Source organism: Chaetodon auriga, chromosome 1 (assembly GCF_051107435.1).
Source record: "Chaetodon auriga isolate fChaAug3 chromosome 1, fChaAug3.hap1, whole genome shotgun sequence".
Classification (NCBI taxonomy): Eukaryota; Metazoa; Chordata; class Actinopteri; order Chaetodontiformes; family Chaetodontidae; genus Chaetodon; species Chaetodon auriga.
The window spans coordinates 11,744,435-11,757,856 of record NC_135074.1 but is presented as its reverse complement, the minus strand read 5'-3'; the positions used below and the strand labels follow the sequence as shown (position 1 = coordinate 11,757,856).

The 13,422-nt window shown below is 44.6% G+C and overlaps 1 protein-coding gene across 1 annotated transcript in view; it reads right to left on the bottom strand.

Moving 5' to 3' along the window:
* The window catches only part of cd276 (CD276 molecule), a 63,420-nt gene that overhangs the window by 43,268 nt on the left and 6,730 nt on the right, over positions 1-13,422 (bottom strand). The window contains exons 3-4 of the mRNA XM_076754841.1: positions 3,318-3,668; positions 241-537 (exon numbers count right to left, since the gene is read on the bottom strand). Coding sequence (XP_076610956.1) covers positions 241-537; positions 3,318-3,668 — 648 coding nt within the window. The remainder of the gene's footprint in view (positions 1-240; positions 538-3,317; positions 3,669-13,422) is intronic.

Here is a 13,422-nt window from a genome sequence, read left to right as displayed (position 1 = left end):
AGTTGGTAGGGTGTGCACCCCATGTATTGAGGCTGTCAGTCCTCTGCAGTGGCCGCAGGTTCGACTGCCACCTGCGGCTTTCTCTGCCCCCTTTCCTATCGCACCTTCAGCTGTCTCTATCATAAAGGCTAAAAAGCCCTAAAAATAATTATTTACGAATGGAGGTGACAACATTGACTGAAAGAAAGAAAAGCTACTTATACTGTAGCTACTTAATGAGAGATGAAGACCCACACTCACCTGTGATTGTGACAAAGGCGTGGCCCTCCTCGCCCAATAGTGGATTGATCAGTCGGCAGCTGTACGTGCTATTGGGCTCCAGAACGACTGTCAGCACACTGGTCATAGTGAACAGTCCCTCCTCATTGGCCACCAATGAATTGGTGATGTTATCCGTCAGGTTGCGTCCGCCCCCATCCTGCCATATCACGTCAGCTTGAGGATAACCACCATAGGCCACACAAGTCAGGGCCACCTCATCACCTGGCCGCAGATTGGATTCAGTCTCCAAAGTCACTACAGGCTTGGAGTAGGAGGCTGAAAAAATGGCAACAGCGGAGGGGAGGGGTGAGGATTCAGGGTGGGAGGGAGGAGAAAAATAGGTATGGGGTAAGTATAGGCGGGTGAGGATGGGGAGAGGATAAGGGAGCAGCAGACACATACTGACTTTAGCTAGATTCTCTGCTGTGAGAGTCACCCTGGGAACTGTTTGACATGATTCCCATTAAATTCTTAATTATATTTAGGGAGCTTAGCATAACACAGTGCTTAAGATCCCACAGACACAGACAGCATCTGTGGCACATCCTGATGCTGCATCCCTCCACTCTAACGCCGCACTCTCTGGAGAGCCAAAGCACTGAGCCACTCCCAGAAAGGAAATACGGTGCAAGGCGGGAGGCGAAGGTGGGCAGGCCCACCAGGAGAAAACTGGCAGGCTCAGAGATTTGGGACGACTCAGCCTATGGCATGAAAAAGAGCCTGGAGGGGTGGAGGTGAGGGGTGCATCGTCAGCCTCAGCTGAAATCACGTTTCTCCAATCCCTTGAGCTAAAACAGGGGTACAGAGGTGGCGGAGAAAGACGCTGCTGTATTCCCAGAACCAATCATTGCACAGCAAACAGTGGGGCGGTGCTGAGGGTGAGATGAAAGAAGTTTGGACCCTCAACACAAAGGCAGATTTAGCGTGGCGCACACTAACTTCCCCAGCTGTCCATTTGACTGACAGGCAGAATTCCATCGAGGGCTCCTTTCATTTTCTTCCAGCGCAGCATGACGGAAGTCTACAATGTTAACTGTAAATGCTGGCTAAAAATAGAACATCTATAAATCTAATACATAAAATGAAACCAATTTGTCACTGTTGGAGACATTGTTTTCCCTCTGCCGAGCCAGGAGAAAAAAATGTTATTCATTAACACCGCCTAATGCACATCCATCCTTGGAGAATAGAGGAACAATCTCACAACAGATATAGATATGGGAAAAGGAAGGAAAGACACACAGGATCATTATAAATAAATAAAAGGCTCTCAGCTGTGAAGGTGGGCGATATAGTCGCACAGCAGAGAAGATGTTAGCGGTGGCTGATTGACCATAACAACAGCTAATAATCAAAGTCTGCACATATTGACCATGACAGAGACCACAATCAGCGCTTATTGACCAAAAACGCTGCTCAGCAGCCCTGAGGAAACAGTTTATCACCTGTTTACGTCTTGTGAGAAGAAATTATCATGAATCACCTTCTCCACTGGTAACCGTATAATACATTTTATTACATACTATTAGTGTATATGTGTGTGTAAGTGTTGAGGTCAAATCACTTTCAATACAATTAATTCAAAGTGTAAAGTAAAACAAAGGCTCAAACATTAGCTAATGAAACAGCATTTATCCATGATCTAGTCGATGTATTGAACACACTGCAAAGAATGAATCCTTAAAGCAACATTTCATTTTCATCTGTTTAGTTCTTGAGACCTTTATAATTATCCTGCACTCTAACAAGATAAACCTGTGTGTGCGCGTGTGTGTGTTTGTGAGTAATTTTTTATGTGGCTCTGGGGGACTTATGTCCAGGCTGAGAAATCTAACCCTGATGATGTCATCAGGGTCATCCAAACTTGCTTACAGACAAATTATAGAAAGCCTGCATTACACACTGGGGACGTAGAGTTTTAAGGATATTGGCATTTTGCATCATGGGAGATGTAGGATCCCAGGAGTGTTTTTCAAGCACTGCCCAAATCAGGGACTAAAAGTCAAGATATCCCGGCCTCAAAGCTTTAATTTATTTTTTAAATGCTGTTTTTTTTTTCTTTTTTTCTTTTTTTTTTAAATTAACAGGATTTAGTGGTTTCTCTCATTTTCTTACAAAAAATGAGTTGGCGTTGTCTCTCTAAAGTGGCAACATCAGATTTCCACAGTTGAACATCATGTCCAACCCTTTTCATCATTATAGCCTTTCTCGCCCACATCAAGAGAAATTGAACTGTTTCTGTGTGTACCATCAAAGAATCCACATTACCTCATAGTAAGCAGAAAAGTGGGCCAGGGAGCAGTTGATGCCCATCACACATCAATTTCTTTACATACTGTCTCCCATAATACTTGAATTTTTTTTGTACTCCAAAAGACAATGTAGTCTGATTCCAGCAATTATTTTGCCTCTGGGAGAATTTGAGAAGCTCCTCTTGTATACTTGCTTTAACTATGTGGAGATATGTAGACATTATGTAAAATATTATATTGCATCTCCCTATATCTGTTGCACATTGATTCTCTGGCAGGCAATAACCAAACTTCTTCCCATGTTTCTTTACACTGCTTAAATTTTTAAACCTGTCTCTTGTGAATTCCCAAACTCTCTGGAAGTGCTTTACTAAATTGCTTGTTCTACTCTGGCATAAAGGGGAAATAACTGAAGGAATACATACATTTAGGGCTGCAACAAACTATTGATTGTGTTGTCAGTTTATCTCCCACTTATTTTTCTGTGTTATTTAATTAATCATTAATCTACAAAGTCTCGACTGGTGAGCTTAAGGTTGTGTTTTTTGGTGACATTTTTGCTCCATGAAATGATTAATCGAGAAATGGAAAAATGTTAAAACAATGCAGCAGATGTAATGTATTAAATAAAGAGTGTATATAGGATAAATATAGGCTGAGGCTACTCTGCAGCCCTGTCCCTGATTAGGGCAGCGTGTTTTCTGTGTATGTCACTGTCTACTCTGTGTGTGCCACTAGTGTTAAGTGTCCATGTGTGTGTTCATCTGTTTCTACACGTGTCATGGACATCACAGCTTGACTCACCGGCCACCTGCAGCAGCAAAGCAGCACTGCCGTAGTCCTGTACCCTGACGAAGCAGGTATAGCTGCCTTCATCAGCCACCATCACCCTGCTCAACAGGAGCGAAGTGTTGCCCAGGCCCAGCTGGGCGGGGAACAGGCTGGTACGGTTGGCGAAGCTCTCGGCCTGGTCCGCCAGCTGGTCGTGTCCCTCCCTGTACCCGTGCACACTGCGTTTGGTGTCTGTCAGCTGCCAGAAGACGGTCAGATCAGACAGGTTGAAGGGGGCAGTGACGCTGAAGGAGCAGTTGAGTGTGGCATCCCTGCCATGCAGCGCCACCACTGGCTGCTCCGGGACGTGCACTTCCATCACAGCTACAAGACAGGAGGTAGGAGACATGGGTGATGTTAATTTAAAAAAAAAAAAAAACTCCCTGAATAGAAAAATATAGACAATACTGTGTTTTTACCTACTTAGAGAAGGGTGTGTTTTGCCGAATGTTAGAAAACCACAGAAATATATATCAAATACACAAAATCATCTCAACTCTGCAGCCTTCACTGTGTCAATCTTACATGCCAAACATCATCCGTTTGTCATCTAGGTAGTCGAAAATAGAAAATAATCAGTATTAGTAAATACTACTTGGCCCTGTTCTAGTATAAATATACAGTATTCGCTGAATCACAGCATTAATTCAGTGTGCTGTGTTCAAGTGTGACAGACTGACACCTACTCAAATTTGAATGTCTTTGAAAAAAAATCAATGCAGCATTTTGAAATATATTCTGTGACTGCTTCAGAAACATCCACTTTGTTTGTGCAGCATGGTAGCACGGAGCGGGTGAGATGGGATGAAGGTGAGCAGAAAGAAGAGGAGGGATCTGGAGGTAAGCATTAGGATTTTGTTTGTGTTCCTATAGGCTTTGCCTGCCGGCGATGGCTCAGCACGCTGAAAGTCAGCGATGGAAGCAACAACATCTGTATAGCTTTAGTTAAATCGTTAGTTAAATCTAAAAAAAATCTGTTGGGGGGAGAGGGGGGTATAACTGCAGCAAAACTCTCAAGTGTGTGTTTTTGTGGGAATGAAAAGTGACTCCACTTCTTACCAAATGCCTCAGCTCAAAGGCTGCTGATTTTGCTGTGCGGCTGTGTGTGTGCATTTGTGTGTGTGTGTGTGTGTGCCTGTGTGCATTGTTTGTCTAGACTAGGCCAAGAGCAAAGAGTACACTGCATAATCATTCTGGATTAGTAGCCATCTCAGGCAGTCTAGAGCACATCCATAGTAGTCAGCATTCTCCATTGATCCCTGTCTGCTTTTATACAGCTTTGAGACACTCATCAGCATCACAGGGGAGAAAAAAAGGCAGTCGGCCCCCGGAGCAATACACTCTACTTTATGCTCATCCTCTCTAATTGTTATAATCACAGTGGCATTTTAGCCTCCTCACCCTTTTTGAGCTCTGTCTATCACACAGCCAACGTCAGTGTGGAATAACTTTGCCATGAAGGAGTTTTGACTGCTGCAGAGGTGAAATAATTACTTCCCTATTAACAACAAACAAGTCTTTCATCTGAGAGGATTCATATATGGCTGGGTGTTGTTAAGTCAAGGCAGACCTATTTTCAATCACATTCAGCCATTCCCAGCAAGGTAGCCTCCCCACAGCACACCCCCACCAACCTGCTCATCTGTAGGAACACTGCCACCTACTGCCTAGCCTCACACGTGCAGAGACATGGGACAGGAAAATGCCCCATCAAACCTGGCTGTTGGGGTCTCACATTGCGAGATGTTATTTTCGACCTAAATCATTAAACAATTCCGATATAAAAAATAAAAGCAAAACATACATTTTTCATGTGTTTCCTCTAATGTTGTACCAAGAACGGAAACAGAAAACATCATAAAACTGGAAAGCAAAAAATGTCTGCTTTGCTATCACAGCCCACCATACCTGTGTCACGGGTTCATGCATTGGAATTGCTGTGACTTGAATGAAAACGCTGCTCCATAATTTTGACTTGGAGCAAATCAAAGCCTCCATGCCATCCGAGTGCCAGTCACACAACAATTCTCTGAACCCTGTGGTGAAAGCGGCAGAGGGTTTTTCCCTTTACTGTGATTACAAAAGCTCTTCTGGTGCTGTGGGGGTTTTCTATCGCCCCATATTGTGCCCACATTCACTCGGCTGGGCTACAGCACAGCAAACAATAGAGAGAGAGTTATCAGGGCAAAGCATGGCAGGAGCAGGCGGTATTGTGCCGCCATCAATAGGGATAACTGAGCAAATTACTGGAGTGTGCATTTTTGCTGTCTTTGGAGGTGGCCCAACCTTTGCAGTAATGAATAGGTCGCTGGTGTTTTTTGTAGGAGTGGAGGGTCAGTGACAGCCCTCTCGGAGACGTGCATGCTGAAGGAGGAGGAGAGAGAGCAATTAAATCACTCCCCAAGCAGCCTGGGATGACTCACACCACTGAGTCCATACAGGAAGGGGGGGGGGGGGGGGGGGGGGGGCAGGCAAACAGAGAGAAAGAGGGGCCGGCGTCAAGCTCACACTTATAGATAATATCTGGAAACAAGCCAAGGAAGAGGCTGTGGTGGAGCCTCGCACACTAATCCCTCAACATGGACCAAAGCCATGTCAGAGCGGAGAGAGAGAGAGATAGAAACTCCCCTTTCTCATTCTACATCCTCCTCCCCTTTCACTCGCTGCTTCTTTAACCGGCGACCTACCACTCGCTCCAAGGCCCTGGGAGGACGCGGATCTACACAGGGACCTTGTGTAGGGACACCGACCCGCACTTGGAAAGAGAATACAAGGGGAGCATTTTGCATTGCAACGAGCGGAGGGGATTGGACAGGCTGGCTGACGTCACGGAAAGCACACATCTAATGTCCTATTTGTCAGAGGTGAAATACCACCAGCCAAAGCGAATCACCGCGCACTGGGCCGTTTTTGATCTGCTGCTGTTCACAACAACCAGCATGGTCTGTACAGTAGCAGTAGCTGTTTGATCGTCAGATCTGCTCTCGACATGAAAACACATGCATTCTCTGGAGAGACAAGTGTAAGTAGTAGAGGTTGAAGATCATAACACAAGCGGTCTTTGGTGAGGGGGCTGGGCTGCACCTTGTAGCCAGAGCTGTGGTGTTTTCTCAGAGGGTAAGTGGGGATCTTGCCTCTCCCTTCTCCCTCCCGATAAAGAGATGCTCAGAAGCCATAGAGGGCAGGCTGGGAGACGTCAGGCTGTGGGGATTTACACACTGCACTTTGTGTTTATGGGCCTCAGCTCTGTTTGAGTGCCTGCGAGACAGAGACGGGCACTTTCACAGCCGACATGAAATAAACTCATTACAGCCTTCCCCGGCGCTGGCAACGGGCCCTGCTTAGCAGCGAGGCACAGGGATGGCTGGAGAAGGCTGCAAGTGATCTTCACACTGCTCTCCACTGTACTTTGAAGACTACCCACCACCTTGTCACTATCAACACCTCCTTCCATCATGCTGTCCTCAGGTGTGCACGGCATGGGTGCTGCTGATTTCGACTGTGTTATTCGTATACTGAGCTGATGCTAGCTAGGCACATGAGGTGAGCATGGCGGCTGAGTGTGAGACGGAGACAGCGTGGGATGCGAGCAAACAGCAAATAGGAGGATCACAGCTTTTATGGGGAGGGTGCTTGCACAGTGACAGCAAGGCTATTGGTAAATAACATCCAGTGAAGTCAGATACAGGCAGGTGAGTGCACATACATGCACCCACATGCACTTCAAAAGACAGTATGTACTGTATGTATGTGTATGCATGAAATCAGATAACTGGAATGGGATTATCTCGTTATCTATCTATAGATATAATTAAATAATGTGCACACCTTAAAGAAAACAGATCATACCTGTGTTGGTTTTACTATTAAATAAGCTTACATTTATTTTGAACAGATGATATTAGAGGTTACGATGCACTTGAGATTTTCTCTACATTACTATATAAATGCATAGGATTATAATGTCAGCGTAAACTGAATAGTCATTATGTGAAGTGAGGTTCATTTCAGAGAGACGGTTGTCTTTTTAAGTACACTTAGAACAGTAAAGCTATAACAGGCCTTTCTCATGCAAGACATTACAATGTATCCTCAAGGAAACTGTGAAAATAACATCAATACATGTCACTACAGTATGCTAGTTCCAGGCCTCAGGTTTTGCAGCATGACTTACTGGGACACTAAATTAATGAAGTCAATCGCATTCATCTGGAGCATGTGTTGAAAGGTACTAAACCAAGACAAAAATGAATGCATAGAAAAGCTGCAAAACTAGCCAAAATGGGCTCATATATGGCATGAAGTGCCCTACAGAAGTAAGCATCCAGCTAAAATCTGAATTTACAGACCACAAAGTAACTCACAGAAGTAATACTGATACAGCCACAATGAATGTGCAATAATGCAAATAAAACTTTCTAAACACCAAGTGTGGAACGTTAACTGCAAACTTGTCCCGTCACTCACAAACGTGCACGTGTGGCACAGCCGCCTGTGCAGAAATCGTCATCCTGTTCACTCATTTTACGCTGATCTTTTTTTTTTTTTCTTTTTTTAACTTCTTATCCTGCAGCCTGAAAAGTGAGTCACCAAATGGCTGACCTTGGCACACACACAGTTTCAAATAAACACACATGTGTGCACAGAGCTAGGGATGATATTGGAGAAGCAGTGCCAAATTAGCTACTGGCTGCTGATTGGTCAGATGTAAAATACCTGTCACATATTTTCCCTCACATTTCCTTACAGTGCAGCATTAACACACCAACAATTCCAATAGACATTGAGCTTAACAGCACGTTAAGTGGGGGGGGGGGACTATTTGACTATTGTCATGAAATACAACTTGTTAGGACTGAGATGGAAATCGTGCATTTAGGAGGATTTTGGCAAAAATCTGCCTATTTGGAACATACTGAGGACACAGATGGACGACAGAGAAGTGGATTATGCTGCAAGACTTTTTATGGTCATTTGCTGCCTTTTCCCCACTGTGAAAACTGGTCACAATTGGAACCCAAGAACTGACATGAAATCAAACTTTCTGCAGCCACATTTCAAGCCTAAAAAAGGGGCTGTGGGTGTGATACTCAAATGAAACCAATTTAATTGTGAGAAGTTGAGAAAAAGTGTGAAACAGCAAAACTATATCTTTCTCAGAGGCTGAAATCATCCTTTTGATCATCCTTAATTTATATCCATAGACACAAGCCCAGCTAGAGCCACGGCATGCTCCAGTAGCAGTGAGCTGTATCAATCTGTTGATCATTGCAGAATTCTATCAGCCTGTCTCTTCTGGGACAAAAATGCACCGCATTTCAAAAAACTAATTATACTTACGCTAGAGGGGAATGGTTCTGCACCAAAACATCTTCTGTAGAAGCTTATTAATTGAGGTGATTAGAAGACATGTCATACAATGGACCCGTCTTCCACTGTGCCGTCAGAAAAGGAAACAGGTACAAGCATTAGTCAGCACTGGTATTAATAAGCAGCATCTGTGGTCTCAGTATCAATAAAATCCAAACTGCATCCATGTACGCACACATATACACATCCTCCTACACACAATTTCATGCAGAAACAGACACCCAAAGGCCAGAGTACACATTGATATTCCACACCTGTATGACTCCTGACAGCTCCACAGCAACACACTGTCTGAGAAATTGGACACGAGACACTACAATGGAGACACTGTTACAAAGCTGCTCTGGAGCAGAGAGGTTCCCATCAGCATGACCAGCAACAGTCACATACACAAACACACAGCGCGAGTGCACAGGTGGTCAGGCCCACACACACACACACAGAGGACATTGCATTGACTTATATTAATATCCTGGAGATTTACCCTAACCCAACTTCAGTATAGACTTAAACACCTCCACACCAAATACCAAACCCCACATCAACCTGATCCCTCTGTCTACTGTCTACAAACCCAATTCTCCATTGCAGGGGGCCAATAGCTCATTAGCAACAATACAACAACACCATCCTTGGTAGACCTGCAGCATGGTGAAGAGGAGAGGCTAGGATCACTGTTTTATTCCCCCCACCCATAAAGGCAGCTGGAATAAAACGTTGGCATTCACATTTCTACAACAGGTATGAAAGTGCCTTTGTTAGCGGAGGAATATGAGCTGAACTTCTCACCAGGAGGAGGATGAGGGGATGATAATGGTACGTTTTAAGAGTTTTAGAAGAATATTTTACATTTAGAGGAGTTTTATATAATTTTACCTATGCACCACGAGCTACACCCTCGGGATGTGCACCACCTCTCTTTTAACTTAACCTAAACTTAACCTTAATCCAAGTCTTCACCTTATGTTATGCATTATGTTATGGTGGCTTGTGTTTTGTCCCCAAAAGGAGGACGAGTCCCCACAATGTACTATGTAAACAGATTTATGTCCCAACAACATGAGTAATACATATCCACACACACACACACACACACACACACAGAGTTGCCTTATTGTTCCCGACAGTATTTTCTGCAGCTAACTGCAAGGATTTCTTTCGCAATTCACTGACTTCCGATGTGGTTCATATGTTGACGTCCAGCACTCGTGCACTCACACACTGATACCAATTCAGGGCCTTTCAGTTCAATAAGCAATGCCACTTCATGCAGCTTGACTCAGTTCAATACAAACTCCAGCCACGCAAAGATTAGCAGGACCTCACAATCTGTGTGAAAACCCTGCTGAAACATATGACACGGGAGAAAATATTCATACGATTCCATAAATAAAGACAATCAAGCACCAGCACTGGAGGGGGCAATATTGACACAGCAAAGTAAACAGGTGCAATACTAACAGACTGCAATGACAGTGGGGTTTAGTCGGGCAAGAAGACAAGCAGGAGAAATATGCTTTTACAACGCTGCCCCCCTCTGTTGTTGAACATAACTGCAGCTCAACACATTTTCATTCTGGACATTTTGCACCACCTGAACATCAAAGGATTTTGCTCAAAGGATCTGTGAGCCCTTTCATACCGATTATTCTTATGATATAACCAATCCCTGTAAAAGTCTGAGGGGAAAGCTAGCTTTTGATTTCACGCTGTCAGGAGCAGATGTAGATGTCCATTCAAAAAAAATTAGCATCTGGAAAAACATTAAGGCAGCAGTATGTGCATAGCATGATTTGGTTGGAAATTAGCAATCTGAAAAAAAAAAAAAAAAAAAGAGTGTGTGTCTTGAGCAGCACTTTTCAAATGGCCCCTCAGTGAAAGAGCCACAATATGGATAAGATTAAGCGAGACTTAAAGCCGTCTGCGGTGTAAAGGGGTCACTTTCAACATTAAGCTCTGAGCATAATCTCTTCCTTTCCCATTTTTGCTCCAGGAACTCATCATGGAGTGTGAGTGCCCTCAGTCAGGCAGAGATACAGGTGATGGCAGATAGGCAAGACAAGCTTGCTTATTTTCAGCAATGTCATAAATCAAGATGGGAGTCACTATTGTGCTATTTTCTCTTCTTTCGCCCTCTTTCTTGCCCCCTATCTCCGCTCCCTCTGTCTTGCTTCCTTCATAGATGTATGCCATCTCATATCCCGTCAATAACCTGTTAATGGGCTCTGGCAGTCAGATAATAGTGCCGGCTGAAGAACAGCGGGCAGATAAGGGCAGGCTTCTGCCTTACAAGCCTCAGAGACAGAGAGCTTTTGATGAGCAGGAGGCTGGGGATGGAAAGGAGAGGGCTGGTGGAAGAGGAAGCACCCCAAGGTAACAGGAGGCTCGCGGGGTCAGATCTGGCTTGAGTGCAGGTAATTTCTAAAAATGGCAGGCTACACTGATGCGTACATTCACTCTGGCCATCATTACAGAAGAGGCATAAAGGCTTGATGAGAAAGACAAAGGCTTTTCTGTCTGATCCCTCTGATGAGGCAGGTGTTTTATATCTGCTGTGAAATGAAATGAAATGAATTTTTTTTGGCTCTTTCACAGGTTTCATATCCTCTGCTGATTCATGGTTTCATGCACCAGGAGTGACGCAAGGTTAAGCAAGGGTCAGTGTGTCGCCAGCTGCGCGTTGTCTTGATGACAGAGCCCCCCCCCCCTCCCCAGTGTCTGACATCACCACCGCCACTTCACGGAGACAACACCCTGGGGTTATGTAGGTGTCTCCCCGTGTCAGCTGCTGGTTTGCTTCCTCAGCAAGTCAGTCGCCGTGATGCTTTCCAAGCACAGATCAGCATCCGTTCAACCCATTCATCACAGCCCACTAGGCACACAGAAGACCCACATATGGCTCCAGGCCCCCTCTTCCCCTCCAGAACTGCAATCTCGGCGTATTAACCATATCAATTTTTTAACGATCCCACAAGGCAGCATTTTTAGGACTTGTTGAAATAATCATGAGGTGCTTGTAATGCACTCTGTTTGAACGAGCTCACTGTGAGAAAAGACGAGCTGGGAAATGGTGAGACGGAGGCAGGCCAACGGAGACTGGTCATTATGTATGCATTGCGGCGAAACCAATCTTTGTTGAGCCTGTCCTCGATTGTTTTTAAAAGGATACTTCACTGGACGCAATCAAATTAGCAAGAACATCACTGATATGGGGTAATAACCCTAAATTGAATTTCTGCACAGGCTAAAGTGTCCCCTCTCTGCAGAATCAATTGCTGTGAAGAGAAAAGGAGGACAGGAAGAGGGCATTCATAGTTAGCAGACCTTTAAAAAGTACACCAGAGATGCAGGCATGAGCGGGCTATTTTCACGCTCCTGAGCCCTGCCATAATGTGCGCCTGCCGACTACGATAGATGCAATCTATCCAATTATGCTAATTAATTTGAATTACCTTGGAGCTCCCATCACTGAGAGTGAAATCGGGTCAGCTTTCCATTTCTGCATTTGCATGAATAAAATTCTCTTTCATTGTTTGGGTGCTAAGAGCTGCACTCGCCGAGGTCTGGCAGCTTAGTGGCTGTGCTAACTGAACAGAGAGTATGACAACAACAAGCAATTAGTTAGACAGCCTCCTGTTAGCTCTGCCACTGGCTGACACTGCTGTGTGCTGTGCTGGAGTGAGCCAAGGATGTTACTGTACGCGGCTACTGTTGTGCCTCAGTCATTACTGTACATATACATTGACATTTTATGCATTTTGCTGACATTTAGAACCAGGATGGGTTATAATGAGCGCAGTAAAAACAAGCCTTAGCGACTACAAGCAACCAGTAAGGTCGAGGGTCAACGCCAGACTGGGATGGTGTAGCAAATTTTGCCCACTTCTGCTTCCTCAATAGCGCATTTAAGCACAAAAACAACAACCTCGCACAGACAAGCCTCTTCACGGCTGCAGTGACACAACAGCTGTGCAGTGCTGTATGAGTAACATCAGGGAAAGGTTTCACAGAGAATGATCCATCATCTGACTACTGAGTCAGGATACAGCTGGGAGCTACAGAGGCAATGTTACTGCGTTGAGATGACAGTGCTGTCATGTGCTTGTCCTTGTGTTTTTCTTCCACAAATATTGTTCTCGTGATAGGAAGTGTGTTGGCAGGGACCACAAGGTGTAATCGCGTCTACTGATATGGCCACTTGCTGAAGTTATCGAGCAATGACACGGCTGAATACAAGGAAGATTACAGCCAGTAATCCCAGCAAGGGACCTGGAGACTGAGGGGACCCTGTATCATATCAACACAGACACGCACACGGATACACGCATACACAGCCGCTCGTATAATTACACAAGTCTGTAGGGTTTCTGCTTGTGTGGGCAATAGAAGCAAAACATGGCTCTTTATAGGAAATCAAAGGCAACCAAGCTGACCTTTAATTAGTTACTCAGATAATTACTGTTGTCCTCCACTGGTAAAAAATAGAAAGACTGAGCATTAATTTGTCATCCCACAATGTTATCAACTACATGCCACTGCACTCAATATCCTAATTAACAGAGAATTAAAAATAAGTAAGATTGAATTTGTCCGTGTGTTTCTGAAATGCACCTGAAACTCTCTTTGAAGCCGCTGGAATTACATGACACTAAATCAAACAAGCTGCACAAAGGGAGCATGCAGTGTTTTTGTCTCATCACGCGCTCTT